This window comes from Carcharodon carcharias, chromosome 29, assembly GCF_017639515.1.
Source record: "Carcharodon carcharias isolate sCarCar2 chromosome 29, sCarCar2.pri, whole genome shotgun sequence".
Lineage (NCBI taxonomy): Eukaryota > Metazoa > Chordata > Chondrichthyes > Lamniformes > Lamnidae > Carcharodon > Carcharodon carcharias.
Genome location: NC_054495.1, coordinates 4,692,238 through 4,715,402, shown reverse-complemented (window position 1 = coordinate 4,715,402; position 23,165 = coordinate 4,692,238). Strand labels below are relative to the sequence as shown.

Genomic DNA, 23,165 nt, shown 5'->3' with positions numbered 1-23,165 from the left:
TTCAATAAAATTCACTGTGGCATCCTGTTAGCCTAAGCCTTAGCAAACCCCAGCAGCCGTATCCATCTGTGAATAGACAATCCCCTGAAGAGCCCCTAATTTTGTGTGAGCGCGAATGAGTCCTCAATTTTGTTACAATCTCGGCAAGGACCAGAATTTAAAAAAAAAATCTGAAATCCCAGTTATTTACAGAAAGAATGAAGCCACTAAGATTTCACAGTTTAAAACAAAATCATTTTTACTATTCAGGAGTCAAACAAAGCAAACACTAAATATTTCCTTACATAATCACTTATAATCCATACCCCAGAATCAACCCAAGTAAACATGAATTAACAGGAAAATTGAGCTCAATTATAATCTATAAATTATACATTAAGTGGCAGGTAAAAATTAAGGCAGATCTTGCAAATTGGCACAGCAGTCCACAAAGCATATAGGTCATCAATATCCATTACAAAAATTCTTCAAAACTTCAGGAGCCAGCCTGATCCCCAACTGACAACAGTGCACACCCAACATGAATTCCATGAGCAGTTTTCTCCAAGTACAGCACATGCCTGCAGAAGATCCTCAACTCAGCCTGGATGGTATAGATCCGCTGTTAAATTCAAGTTAACGGAAACAGCTGCAGCAACTGTGCATTTTACTTATTCTGAGCTTCTGTCTTCTTCAACCTGCCTGTACTGTGCCACTGGACTCATCAACTTTTACTAAGCTTGGATTGGTTGGGAAGGTGGTGGTATAGTGTATTGTCACTGGACTAGTATTCCAGAGACCCAGGGTAATGCTCTGAGGACCGAGGTTTGAATCCCACTATGGCAGATGGTGAAATTTGAGTTAAGTAAATAAATCTGGAATTAAAGGTCTGATGATAACCAGGAAACGATTGCTGATTATTGTAAAATCCCATCTGGTTCACTACTGTCCTTTAGGGAAAGAAATCTGCTTGGTCTGGCCTATGTGTGCCTCCAGACCCACAGCAATGTGGTTGACTCTTAAAATGCCCGTTGAACAAGGGTAATTAGGGATGCTGGTCTAGCAAGCAATAACCATGTCCCAGGAATGAATAAAAAATATATATGCTTTCAAGCAGATTTAGGCTCCTTTGAAGTTTTGGTTTCTAATCACCCTCTCCTCAGCAGTGCAGCATTCCCTCAGTACTGACCCCCCCTGACAGTGCAGCACTCCCACAGTAGTGACCCCTTGACAGTGCAGCACTCCCACAGTAGTGACCCCTTGACAGTGCAGCACTCCCACAGTAGTGACCCCTTGACAGTGCAGCACTCCCACAGTAGTGACCCCTTGACAGTGCAGCACTCCCACAGTAGTGACCCCTTGACAGTGCAGCACTCCCACAGTAGTGACCCCTTGACAGTGCAGCACTCCCACAGTACTGAGCCCCTTGACAGTGCAGCACTCCCACAGTACTGAGCCCCTTGACAGTGCAGCACTCCCACAGTACTGAGCCCCTTGACAGTGCAGCATTCCCACAGTACTGAGCCCCTTGACAGTGCAGCACTCCCACAGTACTGAGCTCCTTGACAGTGCAGCACTCCCACAGTACTGAGCCCCTTGACAGTGCAGCACTCCCACAATACTGAGCCCCTTGACAGTGCAGCACTCCCACAGTACTGAGCCCCTTGACAGTGCAGCACTCCCACAGTACTGAGCCCCTTGACAGTGCAGCACTCCCACAGTACTGAGCCCCTTGACAGTGCAGCACTCCCACAGTACTGAGCCCCTTGACAGTGCAGCACTCCCACAGTACTGAGCCCCTTGACAGTGCAGCACTCCCACAGTACTGAGCCCCTTGACAGTGCAGCACTCCCACAGTACTGAGCCCCTTGACAGTGCAGCACTCCCACAATACTGAGCCCCTTGACAGTGCAGCACTCCCACAGTACTGAGCCCCTGACAGTGCAGCACTCCCACAGTACTGAGCCCCTGACAGTGCAGCACTCCCACAGTAATGAGCCCCTGACAGTGCAGCACTCCCACAGTACTGAGCCCCTGACAGTGCAGCACTCCCACAGTACTGCACCCCTTGACAGTGCAGCACTCCCACAGTACTGAGCCCCTTGACAGTGCAGCACTCCCACAGTACTGAGCCCCTTGACAGTGCAGCACTCCCACAGTACTGAGCCCCTTGACAGTGCAGCACTCCCACAGTACTGAGCCCCTTGACAGTGCAGCACTCCCACAGTACTGAGCCCCTTGACAGTGCAGCACTCCCACAGTACTGAGCCCCTTGACAGTGCAGCACTCCCACAGTACTGAGCCCCTTGACAGTGCAGCACTCCCACAGTACTGAGCCCCTTGACAGTGCAGCACTCCCACAGTACTGAGCCCCTTGACAGTGCAGCACTCCCACAATACTGAGCCCCTTGACAGTGCAGCACTCCCACAGTACTGAGCCCCTTGACAGTGCAGCACTCCCACAGTACTGAGCCCCTGACTCAGTACTGACTCAGCCAAGCGCATCACCACCTGAGCCATAGCAAAGGCAAGGGGCTGTCTTTCTACAAAGTGTCACGGGAAGAGAAGGATTATTTAGCTGTGATATGTTCAAGGCAGGAAGTTCATCTATGCATGAGTATATACTGAAGGACTGTACCGGGCATTTTCATCAAGGGATCCAATCAACTGAAAGAACGACATCCAGAAATGAGATGTAGTTTGGAATTAATGAGTAAACTCACACCATGTTATCTAACAAATCCCCACGAATAAAGCAAAGTATCTCCCAGCGCAAATGAGGCCACTCAGCCCATCGTGCTTGTGCCGGCTCTTTGAAGGGGCTATTCAATTAGTCCCACTCCCATTGATCTATTCCCATAGCCCCGCAAATAGTTAATTTTCAAGCATTTATCCAATTCCCCTTTTGAAAGTTAATATTGAATTCTGCTTCCTTCAGGAAGCGACATGGGGAGGAAAAAAAAAATCACCTAATCTCTAAAAGGACAGGCTGAAAAATCTACCATCACTCAGGTTAGAACTCTGCTTAAAACAGACAGTATCAGGGCAACTAATGGTAGGGCGAGGAAGGATCGAACAGCCGGGCTGTCGTTTTTTCTGGTCACGGTATTAGCGGGTGTCATTGTGCTGTCCTCTGACCTCCTAAGATTACACCCACTCACTTTGCAGCAGTAGAGGTCTTGCTTTGGTTGGACTCCGTAAAGCTTCAGCATTCCTGAAATTTTGCAGATACTTTCGGAAGCGCAGCCCTTAATGACGATGTCCTGCGCCTGATCTGAAAAAGTAACATTCTGGTTACAATGGCGTTACGTTGGAGTTCTGCTGGGAGGCGTCATGGTGCTTCGTTGGGAGGTAATTGACGGAGTGAAATGCAAGACTTACACGTGACTGAGGAGTGGAGACACCTTGTCTGTACCCCGACACATTTCACCATCTTGTTGGGATTTTCACAGGTATTGCTCAAAAGCGCTGGGCACGCGTAACACTCGAGGCCGTTCAAGGTAGTGTTTGTCTCTTCTGGCCAACAAACAAGAGGAGACATGTCAGGTTTCTGCACCAGCCCGTCCCACTTCGGACCCCCTCTGATTATCGCCCTGGACAGCCTGTGCAGAGCAGCCATTGACTGCGTGTTAGAAGCCTTCCCCAACCCTAAACCCCAGAAATTCAGTTCCACTCTTCTCAACTGGATGTCTTATAACAGGCTCCTACCATACTGTACGAAGGCTTGACTATTCAGCCTAATTGGTCTGAAATTTTGACCTGGTTTACCACCTCTCCCAGCAGGCTGCATAGTTTCAGGTGGGTTGAAGAGATTATATGTTGTGATAAACAAGGGACACAATTGTCTGTGGCAGCCTGGGTGGATAAGAGGCTATTGACCACTTCATTATTGCCAGTATGTGTTTCTCTCCCTCCAGAGCCTCATCCCTTTCTATCTCCACAACCTCTTCCAGCCCTACAGGGTCTCTGCCTTCCTACAATTCAGGCCCCCAGCGCATCTTCTGGTTTCTTTTGCCATGCCGCTGGCGGCCGTGCCCTCCTCCGCCTGTGCGCTCAGCTCTGGGATTCCCTCCTTAAACCTCTCCAACTCTCCCTCCTCCTTAAAAGGCTCTTAAAGCCAACCCCTTTGACCAAGATTCTAGCCAAGTCTCCTGGTGTCCCCTTACGTGATATGGTGTCAATGGCCGTGACATGTCTTGGGGATATTTAATCCATAGCCTTGGCCTCAGGATTGCACGTCCACTACTACACCATCTCCCCTTAAAGACAGCTGGCATGGACCCAGTAGGCTTGGTCTCCATATGTGCCATAATGTCATTATGACTATCACTATAAACTTTGTTAGACTGTGACTTTTCCTTTTTGCATCTAAATTTAACCTTCCCCTGTATATACTTGTGCCTTACCTGTGATGGTCTGGTTGTTGCAGAGGTCAGACTGGCAGCACCTCTCAGTCGTGGCTGCTGACAATGTGCCGCCATTAAAGGACAGATTTCCAGTACAGTTCCCACACCCGTTAATGACCGGCACGTCGGAAGATAAACCTGTGGAAATAGGGCTGTGAATTTTATCGAGTTAAAGTTCGGACACAGGCTGCGAGGACCATGCAGACAGGTCTCTGCCCTGATCCCCCTGAAGGCACTTGGTTCATGCAACACTATGCTTCCACTGCTAAAGACAGTCTTTAAGAATCTTACCCAGGGTGTGCGCTGGTCTCTGCATGGGTCTCTTTCCACATTACTTTACCCAACCCATGTATAGGCAAATTTTCTGTCCTTGAAAGGTCACTTTGGTGATTTTGTTTTCATGCTTTCTAAGCTGTTACATGCCATTGAAAAAGTGCTGTGCAGTCAGTAATGGGAACAATTCTCTGAATGAACAGGTCCCAATGACACTGCAGTTACAGTTTGCTTCCACTGGTGGCACTGTTGCTCTCCTGTACCCTAAATCATGAGAATCAAACAATTATAGAGCATGGAAGATGGCCCTTCATACCCTTTCCAGCTCAATCACACAACTCCATTGTGTGGTAAATTTAAAATTCTTATCATTGTTTTAAAATCCTCCATGGCCTTCTACCCTCCCTATCTCTATAAATCCCTCTAGCCCCTACACCCCTCCCTAAATCTGCAACCTCCTCCAGCACCTACAAACCTCCCTATCTCTGTAACCTCCTCCATCCCCCGCATCCCTCCCTATCCCTGTAACCTTCTTCAGCCTACAACCCTTCCTATCTCTCTAACATCCTCCAGCCCCTACAACCCTCCCTATCGCTATAGCCTTCTCCATCCCCTACAACCCTCCCTATCTCTGTAACCCCCTCCGCCCACAGAATCACACAGTGCAGAAGAGGCCCTTCGGCCCATCGAGTCTGCACTGACACATGAGAAACACCTGACCTACCTACCTAATCCATTTACCAGCACTTGGCCCATAGCCTTGAATGTTATGCCAAGTGCTCATCCAGGTACTTTTTGCAACTCATCTCCACCACCCTCCCAGGCAGTGCATTCCAGACCATCACCACCCTCTCGGTCAAAAGGTTTTTCCTCACATTCCCCTAAACCTCCTGCCCCTCACCTTGAACTTGTGTCCCCTCGTGACTGACCCTTCAACTAAAGGGAACAGCTGCTCCCTGTCCACCCTGTGCCGCTCATAATCTTGTACACCTCGATCAGATCACCCCTCAGTCTTCTCTGCTCCAATGAAAACAACCCAATTCTATCCAACCTCTATTCGTAACTTAAATGTTTCATCCCAGGCAACATCTTGGTGAATCTTCTCTGCACCCCCTCCAATGCAATCACATCCTTCCTATAATGTGGCGACCAGAAATGCACACAGTACTCCAGCTGTGGCCTCACCAAAGTTCTATACAACTCCAACATGATCACCCTACTTTTGTAATCTATGCTTCGATTGATAAAGGCAAGTGTCCCATATGCCTTTTTCACCACCCCACTAACATGCTCCTCCACCTTCTGAGATCTATGGGCAGACACGCCAAGGTCCCTTTGTTCCTCAGAACTTCCTAGTGTCATGCTATTCATTGAATACTTCCTTGTCAAATTACTCCTTTCAAAGTGTATCATCTCTCACTTTTCAGGGTTAAATTCCATCTGCCACTTAACTGCCCATTTGACCACCCCATCTATATCTTCCTGTAGCCCAAGACACTCAACCTCACTGTTAACCACCCAGCCAATCTTTGTGTCATCCACAAACTTACTAATCCTACCCCCCACATAGTCATCTATGTTGTTTATATAAATGATGAATAATAGGGCACCCAGCACAGATCCCTGTGGTGCGCCACTGGACACTGGCTTCCAGGCACTAAAGCCCATCCTTCTGTCATCACCCTCTGTCTCCTACAACTAAGCCAATTTTAAATCCACCACGTCAAATTACCCTGTATCCCATGTGCATGTGCCTTCTTTATAAGTCTGCCATGTGGGACCTCTACAACCATCCCTATCTATGTAACCTCTTCCAGCCTCTCCATGTTAAGAAAAATTGTATAGGAAATAGGAACAGAGTATGCCATTTGGCACTTCGAGCCTGCTCTGCCATTCAAACTGATCATGTAGGATAAGAACTGCCTGGGACACAAGGCAACCTCCCTATTTATTTATTCTTTCATGGGATGTAGGTGTCACTGGCAAAGCCAGCATTTGTTGCCTATTCCTAATTGCCTTTGAACCGAGTGGCTTGCTAAGCCATTTCAGAGCACAGTTAAGAGTCAACCATATTACAGTGGTGGTGGCATTGCATGTAGGCCAGACCAGGTAAGGATGGCAGATTTCCTTCCCTAAAAGGACATTAGTGAACCAGATGGGTTTTTTAAAATTCATTTATGGGATGTGGGCCAGCATTTATTGCCCATTCCTAATTGCCCCGTGAGAAGGTTTTGGTGAGCTGCCTTCTTGAACCACTGCAGTCCCTGGGATATAGGTACACCACAGTGCTTTTAGGGAGGGAGTGTTCAATAAATGATTGGCCGTACACCAAATTAGACGGCAGAAGACATTCTAGGAATCACAACTGTCTTATTATCTAACTATAGTTCAATACAGATCCAGGTTCTACTCTTGCTTCATTATTCTCTCCCTGGTCAGAAGCCAACTACCTACTGGGGAAAAGCTTGGCCTAAATAGCCAAGTGGTTATGGTACTGGGTTTGTAATCCCAAGATCAAGAATTCAAATCTCACAATGGCGAACTATGAAACAATGTACCATTATCTTTAGTCAAAGCCCGGATAGCTCAGTCGGTAGAGCATCAGACTTTTAATCTGAGGGTCCAGGGTTCAAGTCCCTGGTCGGGCGAAGCAATTAAATCTCAATTCTCTATTAGGGCTTGGCCTAAATAGCCAAGTGGTTATGGTACTGGGTTTGTAACCCTAAGATCAAGAGTTCAAATCTCACAATGGCAAAACTATGAAACAATGTAACTTCATCTGAAACAGATGGAAGTGGATTTGCTTGGCCTAAATAGCCAAGTGGTTATGGTACTGGGTTTGTAACTCCAAGATCAAGAGTTCAAATCTCACAATGGCAAACTGTGAAACATGTAACTTCATCTGAAACAGATGGAAACAGGTTTGTACTCGAAAGAGTATCAAGAGTTCAAATCTTACAATGGCAAACTATGAAACAATGTAACTTCATCTGAAACAGATGGAAACAGGTTTGTACTCGAAAGAGTTACCTACTGGGGAAAAATCCAGCTCTTAAATACAGGCTTCAATAAGCATCAGCTGCTCTTAATTCTCTCTGAAGCCTGTTCTACTTTATTTTTAAAGGGATCTACATTACTAATATTGTTGGGGAGTTCCAGGATTTTAACCCAGCGACAGTGAAGGAACGGCGATACATTTCCAAGTCAGGATGTGAGTGGCTTGGAGGGGGACTTCCTGTGATGTCTGCTGCCCTTGTCTTTCTAAATGGTGTGGGTTTGGAAGGTGCTGTCAAAGGAGCCTTGGTGAGTCCCTGCAGTGCATCTTGTAGTTGGTACACACTGCTGCTACAGTTCAGTGGTGGTGGAAGCAGTGAACATTTGTGGATGGGGTGCCAATCAGGTGGGCTGTAGTTCTGGTGTCAAGCTTCTAGAGTGTTGTTGGAGCTGCACTCATCCAGGCAAATGGAGAGTATTAAATCACACTCCTGAGTTGTGCCGTGTAGATGGTGAGCAAGCTTTGGGGAGTCAGGAGGTGAGTTACTTGCCACAGGATTCCCAGCTGCTGTACGGCTCTTGTAGCCACAGTATTTATATGGCCAGTCCAGTTCAGTTCCTGGTCAACGGTAACCCCCAGGATGTTGATGGTGGGGGATTCAGCAATGTTATTGACATCGAATGTCAAGGGGCGATGATTAGGTCCTCTCTTGTTGGAGATGGTCATTGACTGGCACTTGTGCAGCACGAATGTTACTTGCCACTTGTCAGCCCAAGCCTGGATATTGCCCAGGTCTTGCTGCGTTTGGACATGGACTGCTTCAGTATCTGAGGAGTCGCGAATAGTGCTGAACATTGTGCAATCATCAGCGAACATCCCCACTTCTGACCTTATGATGGAAGGAAGTTCATTGATAAAGCAGTTGAAGATGGTTGGGTCTAGAACACTACCCTGAGGAACTCCTGCAATGATGTCCTGGATCTGAATTGATTGACCTCCAACAACCACAACCATCTTCCTTTGTGCTAGGTATGATTTTAACCAGCAGAGAATTTTCCCCCTAGTTCCCAGTTTGACTCCAGTTTTGCTAGGGCTCCTTGATGCCACAATCAGTCAAATGCGGTGCTGAGGTCAAGGGCAGTCACTCTCACCTCACCTCGGGAGCTCAGCTCTTTTGTCCATGTTTGAACCAAGGCTGTAATGAGGTCAGGAGCTTAGTGGCCCTGGCAGAACCCAAATTGGGCATCAGTGAGTAGGTTATTGCTAAGCAAGTGCCACTAGATAGCACTGTTGATGACTCCTTACATGACTTTACTGATGATGGAGTGGAGATTGATGGGGCGGTAATTGGCCAAGTTGGATGTGTCCTACTTTTTGTGCACAATAATTGATGATAGTTTCATGGTCATCGTCAATGCATTACGGCAGATCAGTGAAACCCTCCAGCTCTAGCCTTTTGAACACACTCAATTTTCAACTATCCATCCATCTATAATTCATCCATTAACCAGTCTCTCTGTCAGTCTCCCCATGGTACTTTGCAATCTTACAATAAATTAAAGTTATTTGGATTAATTCTCACTCCATGTGGCTAAGGTGGTTCTGCAGTTCAGGTTCTGAGCTGGATCGCAGGCTTCCTGTTGTGTACAGATTGCTGTCGGAGTTTTACAACTGAAACATTTCAGGGTCGAGACTGGAACAAAACAAATAAGATAAAATCATCAGTCACTGTCGCAGTCATAGAGATAATGTATATCTCAGAGTCCGGCCTGGTAATCCTAAGCATTTCAAAGACAATGGTGTAAGTTTGAGTTGCAGCCACTGTTGTAATATAGGGAAACGAGGCATCCAATTAACACACAGCAAGATCCCACAAAGAGCAATGAAATAAACGACCAGACATGTGATGTTACTGAATGATAAACATTGACCCAGAACACCAGGGGAGAGCTCACCTGTTCTTCTCTGAAATAGTAGCCGTGGAGTATTTTATGACCATCTCAGAGGCAGACAGGACCTCAGTTAACGTCTCATCCAAAACACAGCACCTCTGACAGTGCAGCACCCACTCAGTGGTGCACTGGTAGTGTCTCCCTGGATAATGTGCTCATTTCTCTGGAAAGGGCTTTGAGCACACAACCTTCTAGCCCAGAGGCAAGGCAGCTGCCAACTGTGACATGGCTGGCACCAAAAACACCCTCGAGCATCACGATTGGCCAGAATCAGAACTGGGCTCATAGATAGTGTGGCTACAAGAGCAGGTCCGACGCTTATAATTCTGAGGTGAGTAACCCATCTCCCTACTCCCCAAAACCATTCCGCCATCTACAAGGCACCAGTCAGGAGTGTGATGGAATACTGTCCGTTTGCCTGGATGAGTGCAGCTCCCACAACACTCAAGACACTCAACGCCATCAAGAGCAAAGCAGCCCGCTTGATCAGCACCCCATCTGCCACATTCAAAATGAATTCCCTCACAATGAAACAGACTAAGTACAAGATGCATTGCAGTAACAAGCCAAGGCTCCTTCGACCACAACCTCTGAACCCACAACCTCTATCACCTAGAATGACACGGGCTGCAGGCGCTTGAGAACACCACCACTTGCAAGTTGCCCTGCAAGCCACGCACCATCCTGAGCCGGAAATATATTGCAGTTCCTTCATTGTTATTCACTCAAAATCGTGGAACTCCACCACCCACCCCCCCACCACCACCGCCAACCCCCCTAAAAGCACAGTAGTTGTACGTACACCACATGGTCTGCAACAGTTCAAGATGGTAGCTCACCACCACCATTTGAAGCAGCAACTATGGTTGGGCAAGAAATGCTGATCTTACCGCAGCAGCCACAGCAAAAATGAGTGAAAAAGCACACACACGTGTCAATGTGTATATAAATATCTTATAGTATATTATTAATTGCATCATATGTTATATAAATATATGTAGAAAAATATACACACACACACACATATGGTGCCACCAACTAATAAACCATTGAAATATTTAGTCAGAAAGAAATTAATGTGACCCATTTAATGGAAAGTCTCACCTTCAGTCACTAGAGCACAAATAATGAAAATGCCGGAGAACAAATTCATCTTGCTTTAATCTTTGACGTTCCTTGTCAGACTAGTGACATAAAACTCTTTACATCAGCTCTCTGTCCACCACTCACTAAACGTATTCATGAGGAAGTGTATGCAGATCGAGAATCTGCTGCTTCCTTGTGCCTTTACCAAGGTGGTTTCCCTTCCCCTCCATTGCAATGACAACGAAGAGGTATCGTACAACCTACCTCACTCCCCGAGAGTCTGGGCTGGCTGTTCTACATGACCAGCTCACTCTTGCAATCCCTGTCTTGAGACGGTGAGAGGGGGACAGTTGGGATGACAAAATCCAGATGTAGCATTGTTCACAAATCATTGCTGACATTTAAAACCAAAAGATAACTCCCACTGGGCAGAATTACCTTATTTAGTTTAAGGTATGCGCTCTGACTTGTTTTCAAAGATGTTTCTAATCGCTAAAAAAAACACACATTCCTCCCTAATGATTGGAATCTCACCTTTTTTATTCGTTCATGGGGTGCGGGTGTCGCTGGCCAGACCAGAATTTATTAACCATCCCTAGTTGCCCTAGTTCAGAGGGCATTTAAGAGTCAACCACATTGCTGTGGGTCTGGAGTCACATGTAGGTCAGACCAGGTAGCGACAGCAGATTCCTGCCCTAAAGGGCAGCAGTGAACCAGATGGGTTTTTACAACATACGGCAATGGGTCTCCTGGTCATCATTCGACTTTTAATTCCAGTTTTTTATTGAATTCAAATTCCACCATCTGCTGTGGCGGGATTCAAACCCAGGTCGCCAGAGCATTACCCTGGGCCTCTGGATGACTAGTCCAGCGACAATACCACTGTGCCTCATTGTGAATAATGCCTCTGCTTCTTGCTTATTTCCTTCCGGTTTGGCAACTAGTCGCTGAATTTAAACCTAGGCTGGAATTTTCAAGCCTTTACCAAAAACGCGCAGGGTTTCCTAAGTTGATGTGAGAACCAAACAGTGTCCTGAGACCCACCTTGTTATGGGAATGAGAACATTTCAGCACAAGTTTCATAAAACCATACGTTGATGCCACGCGGAAGGAGGCTATTTGGCCCACCTGGCCTGTGCTGGCTCTTTGACAGAGCTATCCAATTATTCCCACTTTGCTGCTCTCTCCACACAGCCCTGTACACGTATTTCCCTTAAGGGTTTATGCAATTCCCTCTTGAAGGCTACTATAGAATTCGGTTTCCTATCAGAAAGTGCATTCAAAATCTGAACCACTCATTGATTAAAAACATTTTTTGTTGTGTCGCCTTGGGGTTTTTTTCCCCAATCTGATTAAACCTATGCCCCCTGGTTACCGACACTTCAAGCAATGGAAACAGTTTCTCTAACTTTACTCTATCTAACCCCTTCCTGATTTTAAACACCTCCAACAAATCCTCTTATAGCCTTCTCTGCTCTAAGGAAAACAGCACCAGTTTCTCCCGTCTCTCCCTCGACCCATTCTGGTAAATCTCTTTTGCCTGCTTTCCGAAGCCCTCATGACCTTTGACTCTGGGATAATGACAACCAAGCTCGGTCCCCATCCTTATTGGCAACTGTTCCAGCAAAGCGGCAGGGGAGGGTGCGGGCTGTGGTTAGTGATCAGTGGCAGGTTCCTCCGCTACCCTCTACTGCCCCCACCCCACCACCTCCCTACCTCAAAAAGACTGAGTTCAATGGGGGAACCTCAACTGCTCTCTGTGGAATTAAGCCAGCTGACCAAACAATGTTCAGTATCATCCAGGACTCCTCAGATGTTGAAACTGTCTTCGCATACAGCAAAATCTGGACAACATTCAGGCTTACACCGATAAGTGACAAGTACAGTTTGCGCTATACAACTGGGAGACAATGATCATCCCTAGCAGGAGAAAATCTAAACATCTCCCCTTGACTTTCAACAAAATGAAATCATGTTGGACAAAAACAGAAACAGAAATACCTGGAAAAACTCAGCAGGTTTGGCAGCATCGGTGGAGGAGAGCACAGTTGGTGTTTCAAGTCCTCATGACCCTTCAACAGAACTGAAGGGTTCTGTTGCAGGGTCATGAGGACTTGAAACGTCAACTGTGCTCTTCTCCGTCGATGCTGCCAGACCTGCTGAGTTTTTCCAGGTATTTCTGTTTCTGTTTTTGTTTTGGATTTCCAGCATCCGCAGTTTTTTGTTTTTATCATTGAGATCATGTTGGAGTTGTATGGAACCTTGGTGAGGCCACAGCTGGAGTACTGTGAGCAGTTCTGGTCGCCACATTATAGGAAGGATGTGATTGCACTGGAGCGGGTGCAGAGAAGATTCATCAGGATGTTGCCTGGGATGAAACGTTTAAGTTATGAAGAGAGGTTGGATAGATTTGGGTTGTTTTTGCTGGAGCAGAGAAGACTGAGGGACGACCTGATCGAGGTGTACAAGATTATGAGGGGCATGGACAGGGTGGATAGGGAGCAGCTGTTCCCCTTAGTTGAAGGGTCAGTCACGAGGGGGCACAAGTTCAAGGTGAGGGGCAGGAGGTTTAGGGGGGATGTGAGGAAAAACTTTTTGATCCAGAGGGTGGTGACGTTCTGGAATGTGCTGCCTGGGAGGGTGGTGGAGGCGGGTTGCCTCACATTCTTTAAAAAGTACCTGGATGAGCACTTGGCACGTCATAACATTCAAGGCTATGGGCCAAGTGCTGATAAATGGGATTAGGTAGGTAGGTCAGGTGTTTCTCATGTGTTGGTGCAGACTCGATAGGCCGAAGGGCCTCTTCTGCACCATGTGATTCTGTGATTCTGATCCTGTAATTCTACATTACAATGGTTCTGATCCTTCAAGTGATGCACTTCAATGGCTGTCAAGCACTTTGAGGTCAGGAAAGTGACCACATGAATGCAATAAAAGATAGACAATTCCTGTGGAGAGACTCGGATAAGGTTGAAGTAATTAAAAATAATTGGACGAAGGACAGCTCATTCCACAAGGCTGTGCACAGCTCAGGAGTCAGCATGGGCTGGGGCTTGTAGTCTGCGCAACCAGTCCGCCCTCTCGAGCCTGATAGACAGGAACAGGAGGAGGCCATTCAGCCCTTCAGGTCTGTTACACAGGAACAGGAGGAGGCCATTCAGCCCCTATATGCCTGTTACACAGAAACAGGAGGAGGCCATTCAGCCCCTATATGCCTGTTACACAGGAACAGGAGGAGGCCATTCAGCCCCTATATGCCTGTTACACAGGAACAGGAGGAGGCCATTCAGCCCCTATATGCCTGTTACACAGGAACAGAGGAGGCCATTCAGCCCCTATATGCCTGTTACACAGGAACAGGAGGAGGCCATTCAGCCCCTATATGCCTGTTACACAGGAACAGGAGGAAGCCATTCAGCCCCTATATGCCTGTTACACAGGAACAGGAGGAGGCCATTCAGCCCCTATATGCCTGTTACACAGGAACAGGAGGAGGCCATTCAGCCCCTATATGCCTGTTACACAGGAACAGGAGGAGGCCATTCAGCCCCTATATGCCTGTTACACAGGAACAGGAGGAGGCCATTCAGCCCCTCAGGTCTATTACACAGGAAGAGGAGGCCATTCTGTCCCTTGAGCCTGTTACACAGAAACAGGAAGAGGCCATTCTGTCCCTTGAGCCTGTTACACAGAAACAGGAAGAGGCCATTCTGTCCCTTGAGCCTGTTACACAGAAACAGGAAGAGGCCATTCAGCCTCCACGAGCTTGTTACACAGGAACAGGAGGGGACCCCATCAGCCCCTTCGAGCCTGTTATAAAGGGACAGGAGGAGGCCATTCTGCCCCTTGAACCTGTTACACAGAAACAGATGGAGGCCATTCAGCACTTTGGTTCTGTTACATAGAAGCAGCAGGAGGCCATGCAACCCCTCGGGTCTATTACACAGGAACAGGAGGCCTGTAACTTGGACAGCCCCTGTGAATTTCGTACTTTTATTCTTACCAATGCGATTGTGAGAACCCATGGTTGCCCTTCTACTGCTGGACTCTGTTGTCACTGGCCTGCTCGTTATAATTCCTGATCAAATGCACAGGAGGAGAAATTAAATCAAAGACTAAAAATTGATAAGCCCAGGATTCATTCTGACACACTTTCAATTGGATACAGGATGTGTCAAATCACAGGCTCTGGGCTTTTCTATCTATAAGCTATGTTAGAATCAGAGAATCTCGCAGCACAGAGGAGACCAGGAACAGGAGGAAGCCCATTCAGGCACTTCAAGCCTGTTACACAGAAACAGAAAGCCATTCAGCCTCCTCGAGCCTGTTACACAGGAACAGGAGGGGACCCCAACAGCCCCCTTGAGCCTTTTACACAGGAACAGGAGGAAGCCATTCTGTCTCTTGAGCCTGTTACACAGAAACAGGAGGAGGCCATTCTGTCCCTTGAGTCTGTTACACAGGAACAGGAGGAGACCATTCAGCCTCCTCGAGTCTGTTACACAGGAACAGGAGGGGGCCATTCAGCCCCCTCAAGCCTGTTACACAGGAACAGGTGGAGGCTATTCAGCCCTCTCGAGCCTGTTACACAGGAACAGGAGGGGACCCCATCAGCCCCCTCGAGCCTGTTACACAGGAACAGGAGGGGACCCCATCAGCCTCCTCGAGCCTGTTACACAGGGACAGGCGGAAGCCATTCAGTCCCCTCAAGCCTGTTACACAGGAACAGGAGGAGGCCATTCAGCCCATCGCGTCTCTTACACAGGAACAGGAGTAGGCCGGGAACAAGGATCTTAAATAAATCCCAGTTATCATGTGCTTGTCTATTAATTCGAAGAATAACAGGAGATGTGAGTTCCTACCCTTGCTATTGGTTGGTCCACCGCTGCTGGTCTCTGATGTCACTGGGCTGTTTGTTATGACACCTGTTCGACCAATCAGGGAAAGGGAGGAGAAGTGAAGAGTTCGTTAAAACAAAGGCTCGAAATGGATCATCGCAACTCACTTTTGATTTGATACAGTACGTGGCCAATCAGAGGCTCAGGGCTCATGAACCTGTAGATCATATTAGGATTAGAGAAGCTCCCAGCACAGACAAAGACCATTGTGCCTCTGCTGGCTCTTTGAAAGAGTTCCCTTTTTAGTCCTATTCCAACACCCCCACTCACTGAATCTTTCACTCACAGCCCTGCAAACCTTTCCCCTTCAAGTACTTAACCAATACCCCCCTTTGGAAAATTCTTATTGAATCTGCTTCCACCACCCTTTCAGGCAGCGTCTTCCAGATCACAACAACTCGCTGTGTAAACAAAAATATTCTCCTCATCTCCCCCTCTGGTTCTTTTACTGATTCTCTTCAATCTCTGTCCTTCTGGTTGCCGATCCTCCTGCCAATGGAAAGAATTGTTGTCCTGGGTTTAACTTTAAATATGCAGGGCCATGTTTCTACTTTGGATTTGTCAGCACAATATCCCCCCCTCTCTCTCTCTCATTCTGTCCCTCATTCTATTTCTCTTTCATTCCATCTTTCCTGTCTCTCTTTCTCTCTTCTGCTCTCCCATTCACGTATTCCTACCCTACTGTCTTTGGCTTCCTTGTTCCACTCTCAATCTCTTTGTTCTTCTCTCTCTCAAGTTATGGTGTTGAACAATTGCTCTCTGCTCTGTGCCTCCCCGCCCCCCACCCCCATCCCCTCCGCCCATCCATCCCCAACCTCTTCACCCCTCCACACACACCCACCTACCCACCCCACCTCAAATTGCCCCCGTAGCTTGGCCCCAGCATAACACAGGAACAGGAGGCCATTCAGCCCCGCGAGCCTGTTACACAGGAGCCAGAGGAGCCATTTAACACCCCGGTTCCTTGTCCCTTTCACATATTCCTTCTCTACTCCCTTTGGCTTCCTTCTCTCTCTGTCTTGCTTCCTCCCTGTCTCTCTCTCTCTTTCACTCTCCCTCTTTCTCTCATTCTGTCCGCTCGTACCTGTTACACAGGAACAGGAGGCGGCCATTCAGCCCCTTGGTCCTCTCACATAAAAACTTGGATAGTACCTATGAATTTCACATTTTTATTCTTACCCGTGCTTTTGGCTGTTGTTCTGCTGCTGGAGTCTGTTGTCACTGGCCCACTAGTTATAACTCCTGATCGACCAGAAGGACAAAAGAAGTGACCATTAAATCAAAGACTAGAAATTGATCAGCCCAGGATTCATCCTGTCACACTTTCAGTTGGATACAGGATGTGTCAAATCACAGGCTCTGGGCTTCTCTATCTATAAGCTATGTTAGAATCAGAGAATCTTGCAGCGCAGAGGAGACCATTGTGCCCATCATTCCTGTGCTGGCTCTTCGAAAGGGCTATCCTATTAGTCCCACTGCCGCACTGCCCCCACACAACGCTACTCTGTCCCTAATGATCTGCTAATTATTCCCCTTCAAGTCCTTAACCAATTCCCCCTTTTGAAAGTTCCTATTGAATCTGCTTCCACCGCCCTTTCAGGCAGCACCTTCCAGATCACAACAACTCGCTGTTTAAAGAAAATTCTCCTCAGCTCCCCCTCTGGTTCTTTTGCTGATTCTCTTCAATCTGTGTCCCTCTATTACCAACCCTCCTGCCACTGGAAAGCATGTTTCTGATTTCTACATTTGGATCTGTCAGTGCAGTAGCCCTTACTCTCTCTTTCTGCCTTTCATTATTTCGCTCTTCTTTCATTCTTCCTTTCCTGTCTCTCTTCCTATCTTTTTTGTTCTCCCTTTCATGCTTCCCTTCTCACTTTTCTGCTTCCTCTCTCATGTTATGGTGTTGAACAATTGCCCTGTGCCTCCCCACTCCACTCCCTGCCCATTCCCCACCTCCCCCAAAGCCCCTGTTACCTGGCTCCAGTGTGGAGGTGCCACTCCCAGGGTCACCATTGCAGAGGTTCCCTGCACAACACGTGGGAAGCTGGGTAAACTGGATACGGAAAAGCCTCAAGATGTCAAGCGATCGACAGACCTGCTTGGAGACGCAGCCCTTAGCAATGAAATTATTCACGCTGAACGCTAGATACAGACAGGATAACAGGGTGGATAGTGAGGGGATTGTGCATCAATCACTGCTGTTTATAATAGGCGGGTTCATGAGAGGGATAACTGGCCAGTTAAAAACAATGGGACAGTGTAATGGGACAGCCCAGTGACAGTGTTTCACTGGTTCATATACCTGTGGATCATCCTTGCTGCAGCAGGTGAAGAGGCACTTGGGAGGATTGTCTATTGTGACATTAGTTGGGCAATTAACATCGGATGAGGGAAAATCCCTGTTCTCTTCATCAAGGAGTGGCTACGGGATCTTTTACATTCACCAGTGGGGACAGCCCTCAGCTGAAGATGGTACCTCTGACTGTGCAGCTCACCCTTAACACAGGCACTATAGAGAACCAGCCTGGCTTACGGAGCACAGATCTTGGGGTGGGGTGTGGGGGGACGTTAAGGGACTCCAACCCACCACCTCCTGACCCAGAAAGAGAAAACAGTAAAACTCGGAAAAAAGAATATTGGCCGAACTGGTCTTGTGGACCTTAAAATGGAAAACCAATAAAAACTGGGAAATGAGAGTACTGGTCCAAACTGTTTTTTTTCCTGCTGGGAACTCAGGGGCGAGACACGTCCTAGGCTGCACCGAATCACCCTCAGGACAAGGGGTCAGGCTTGGAGGTGAGGGTCTACCCCACAAACAAATGAGGAGAAAAGGTATTCATTAAGAGTGTCACAAAGCCGGCAGAAGATTGAACGTACATAAGGCCTCCAGGCCTGAGGCAGTAATGCAGCGAGTCTCTGCTCCAACACATTTCACTGTCTGCTCAGAGTCCCTGCAGGAATGGGACGAAATGTTAAAACATCCTCGGCATTTCAGTCCATTCTGGGTGCTGTTCGCAGGCTCTGAAATTCAAACCACAACAGGAACCTGTTTACAGATCACAAACAAAGCTGAGCCCAGAATTGATGAATTGGTCGACTGTTTTCAACGGAAACATGCTTTGAATTGTGTAACAGGACCTGTGGTTGTGTTGCATGGCAAAGGAAGGAGGCTATTCAGACTCTCGAGACTGCTCCACAGTTCACGTAATCATTCCTGGTCAGTATCATAGATACCAAACATAACTCGAGGTGCAGCCAGCACGTTAATTTCCAATTCTTTCAGAGTCCATTAGTCTAGATTCCTTCACCAAAGAGAACAGTGTAGACAGAGCTTTACTCTGTATCTGACCCCATGCTGTACATGTCCTGGGAGTGTTTGATGGGGGCAGTGTAGAGGGAGCTTTACTCTGTATCTAACCCCATGCTGTACCTGTCCTGGGAGTGTTGATGCGGACAGTGTAGAGGGAGCTTTACTCTGTATCTAACCCCGTGCTGCACCTGTCCTGGGAGTGTTGATGCGGACAGTATAGAGGGAGCTTTACTCTGTATCTGACCCCATGCTGTACCTGTCCTGGGAGTATTTGATGGGGACAGTGTAGAGGGAGCTTTACCCTGTATCCAACCCTGTGCTGTACCTGCCCTGGGAGTGTTTGATGGGGACAGTGTAGAGGGAGGTTTACTCTGTATCTAACCCCGTGCTATACCGGTCCTGGGAGTGTTGATGCGGACAGTGTAGAGGGAGATTTACTCTGTATCTAACCCCGTGCAGTACCTGTCCTGGGAGTGTTTGATGGGGACAGTGTAGAGAGAGCTTTACTCTGTATCTAACCCCGTGCTGTACCTGTCCTGGGAGTGTTTGATGGGGACAGTGTAGAGGGAGATTTACTCTGTATCTAACCCCGTGCTATACCAGTCCTGGGAGTGTTTGATGGGGACAGTGTAGAGGGAGCTTTACTCTGTATCTAACCCCGTGCTGTACCTGTCCTGGGAGTGTTTGATGGGGACAGTGTGGAGGGAGCTTTACTCTGTATCTAACCCCATGCTGTACCTGTCCTGGGAGTGTTTGATGGGGACAGTGTAGAGAGAGCTTTACGCTGTATCTAACCCCGTGCTGTACCTGTCCTTGGAGTGTTGATGGGGACAGTGTAGAGAGAGCTTTACGCTGTATCCAACCCCGTGCTGTACCTGTCCTGGGAATGTTTGATGGGGACAGCGTGAAGGGAGCTTGGCAGTGTCGGTTTAATTCAGTCACCACATAATTCAATGGGACAGGCTCATTCTCAAATGAATCTATTGGATCTGAATTGGATGACGATGCACTGGAACCTTACCTGCAAATATTTAATTATTACAGAGATCAGAGTGACAGCAGCTGCTGCTCTGTGAGATGACCACAACTCCAGTGTTAAAAGCTATGGGCTCAGAGCACTGGCCACAAGAATTTCTAATCCTCTTGTTAGTCATTCCACCTGAAAACAAGCAAAGGTTATAGTTGCAATTTCATACACTCTGGCCATTGATCAAGAAAAGAAAGATAGAAAGAGGAGTGAAGGAAAAAGGGACACAGAGAGAATGAGCATAAAAGAGAAAGGCCAAAAGGGAGAAAGTGAGAGCAAAATACAGAGACAAAGTGAGAGAGAGAGAACGAAAGTGAGGAAGAGGGAAGAAAAAAAGAGGAAAGAGAGAAAAGGGAAAAAGAGAAAGACGTAAGGAGGAAGAGATAAAGAGGAAATGAGAGAAAGGGAGAGAGATTTCATGATCCCCGTAGAGACCAATAACTTTTAACAAGAATTTTCAACTTCCAATTAATAGCTAAACAAATGGTGGAACAAGATTTCACATTTCAAGACATTCACTATAATGAACAGACTAAAAGTATTATTGATTAAACACTATTTCGTAGGCAATTTATACTAAGAACTGCAGAACAGAACTTTTAACAATTGAAAAAACTCACCATCACCTATACTGTTCTTTATTTAGACATTCAATTCTCCTGCTACCATTCCAGAATGATTCTTGGCTCCCCGGGGTTTACTTCTGCTCCTTTTCTTTCCCAGCCTGGAAACTTTTAACTCCAGAACAGTCTTTCACAGTCTTTCCTGGAGACTTCTTCCCTCTAGCTAAAGCTAGACAAATCTTGCAGCCTCATTTCAACTGCCCACGAGTCTAGTCTTTCCAATCCAACCATGAGCTTACCCCTGCATTGATGTTTAGCGAACCACAGTGACTTGCTGCCTATAGCTGCTCTCCCTCTCACTGATCCTGGCACAGACTAACTGTGTCTGTGAATTTTCAGGGGTATCTTAGAAACCCATCCCCTCTCAAAGACCATTTCCATGGCAATGTGAATCATATGGCCCTGTGTCCAAGTAAAAATGGTGATTCGCTATTTTTGAGAGCCAAACTCTCTTTTACCTTGGAAATAAGTGGGCAGTTTAAAGCATACCTGTTTATAACCCAATATTTTCAACACTTTTCTGGGACCTTGAAGACTTTCAGTCCACCCACTGTTAGCAAACAGGCTGCTGCACCTTCTTCCCTGTAAGACAATCTGGGCACTCTTTAATCTCTAACGATCAATCCAGCCATGTTTGCTGCTAGTTAGACTTAAATTATAGGCACAATCCCAAGGGCACAAAGACTGAAATGAAGAGGAAGAAGGAGAAGGAAACAGTGAATGAGAGGCATAGAACACTTGAACAAAACAGAAGAGGAACTGTCACTGTAAATTTCCGTTTTGAAGTGGTGCTGCAGGTGGTGGTTCCTGATGGACAGGTCATTTTTTGGAGCTTGCAGGAACCGGAAGACGCTGAGCATTGGTTACAGGTCAAAGATCGCACTGAGGGGAGAGAACCAATGAACCAGAATGAGTCAAATTAACAATCCTCAGCTAGTCAGTAACTCGGTGACACAGGCCACATGTAGAGAACTTTTGAGCACTCATTGATTTACCCCGGGGATAGACTCCATCAGCAGGAGCGATGAGGCTATTCAGCCCTTCGAACCCACGCTGGCTCACGGTGAAGCAATCTAATCAGTCCTCCGATCTAAGTAGGCCTCTAAGTTTATTTCCCCTCAAGTTTTTTTTAAATTGATTCATGTGATATAAGCATCACTGACTTGGGAAAGGAAAGGCCAGCATCCCTAAATGCCCTCTGAACAAGGGGCAAGTTAACAGTTAACTACACCAGCGTGGGTCTGGAGTCACAGGTAGGCTATACCAGGTAAGGATGGTCATCATTGGACTTTTAATTCTAGAATTCAAATTTCAGCATCTGCTGTGGTGGGATTTGAACCCGAGTGCCCAGAGCATCACACTGGGCCTCTGGAATACTCGTCCACTGACAATACCATTACATTACTGCCTCCCTGCCAGTGCCCATCCCATCTCCATCTGAAATCACTCGTCATCTCTGCTTCCAACACCCTCATAGGCAGCAAGTTCCAGGGCATTGCCACTCACTGAGTAAAAAGGTTCTTCCTCATTATCTCCCAAAATGTTAAATCTGTGTCCTCTGGTCCTTGTACCATCAGCTGACAGAAACAGCATTCCTGGCCTAATCTTGTCCACCTCTATCATATCTCCCCTCAATCTTCTCTGCTCCATGGAGAACAACCCCAGCTTCTCCAAAATAGCATAGAAATCCCTCACCCCTGGAACCATTCTGGCAAATCTCCATCTCACCCTCTCAAGGACACTCACACTCTTCCTAAAGTGTGGTGACTAGAACTGAATGCAATACTCTAGTTGTAGCCTAACCAGAGTTTTACAAAGGTTCAGCGTAACTTCACTTGTTTTGTGGCCTCCTCCTTTGTTCAAGGGCCAGGTATCAAGGAATTCAGGTCCGTCCAACAGAGGAACACGACGGACTGGAAAACCCCAGTTAGCTTACTCTGCTCATGTGCAGAGTTGGAGAGCAGAACAGAGATCACAGAGAGTCGTAGGGCCAGTGGAGTTTTCACACTTGACAAGCAGCAAGCTGGCAGCTTTGGGGAGGCGATGGCATAGTGATATTGTCACTGGACTAGTGAACCAGAGACCCAGGGTAATGCTCTGTGGAGTCACTGAATATTTTTAAGGCAGAGGTAGATAGATTCTTGTTAGACAAGGGAATCAAAGGTTATCGGGGTAGATGGAATGCGGGATTCGAAACGCAAACAGATCAGCCATGATCATATTAAATGGCGGAGCAGGCTCAAGGGGCCGAATGGCCTACTCCTGCTCCTGTTTCTCATGCAATGTTCTTCAGCTATCCCTTCTCCAGAGTCCCGCCATTGTTCAACCAACATGTACATCATCATAGAGCCCCACCTTCCCGAGACTTTTCATGTGTCACAGTTTTGGTCACCCTAACTCAGATCAAAACTCTTCCCTTGATGACCATCAATGAGTCCCCCACTATCAACATCCTGGGGGTGACCATTAACCAGAAACTGAACTGGACTAGCCATATAAATACTGTAGCTACAAGTGCAGGTCACAAGCGAGGAATCCTGCGACAAGTAACTCACCTTCTGACTTCCCAAAGCCTGTCCGCCATATACAAGGCACAAGTCAGGAGTGTGAAGAATA

The 23,165-nt window shown here is 47.2% G+C and overlaps 1 protein-coding gene and 1 non-coding gene across 2 annotated transcripts; one reads left to right on the top strand and one right to left on the bottom strand.

Annotated features, from left to right (window-relative positions):
• Positions 1-2,573: 2,573 nt before the first annotated feature.
• Positions 2,574-22,172, bottom strand: LOC121271005 (urokinase plasminogen activator surface receptor-like). The gene is made up of 9 exons (XM_041176691.1): positions 22,056-22,172; positions 18,467-18,505; positions 17,564-17,684; positions 16,769-16,831; positions 15,554-15,616; positions 9,236-9,346; positions 4,386-4,523; positions 3,361-3,495; positions 2,574-3,253 (listed from the first exon to the last, which is right to left on the bottom strand). Exons 1-9 carry the CDS (start codon positions 22,170-22,172, stop codon positions 2,988-2,990), a joined length of 1,053 nt encoding a protein of 350 aa, XP_041032625.1. The 3' UTR covers positions 2,574-2,987.
• Positions 7,234-7,306, top strand: trnak-uuu. The gene has a single exon. It is a non-coding gene; the product is annotated as a tRNA-Lys (tRNA).
• Positions 22,173-23,165: the final 993 nt, after the last annotated feature.

Excerpts from the sequence above, each read along its gene's own strand:
- LOC121271005 (XM_041176691.1), bottom strand. The coding sequence starts at position 22,172 with ATGATAGAGGTGGACAAGATTAGGCCAGGAATGCTGTTTCTGTCAGCT. Across the intron at positions 3,496-4,385 it reads CAACAACCAGACCATCACAG|AAGAGACAAACACTACCTTG; the intron begins GTAAGGCACAAG and ends TTTGTTGGCCAG. Across the intron at positions 3,254-3,360 it reads TCTCCACTCCTCAGTCACGT|ATCAGGCGCAGGACATCGTC; the intron begins GTAAGTCTTGCA and ends TTACTTTTTCAG.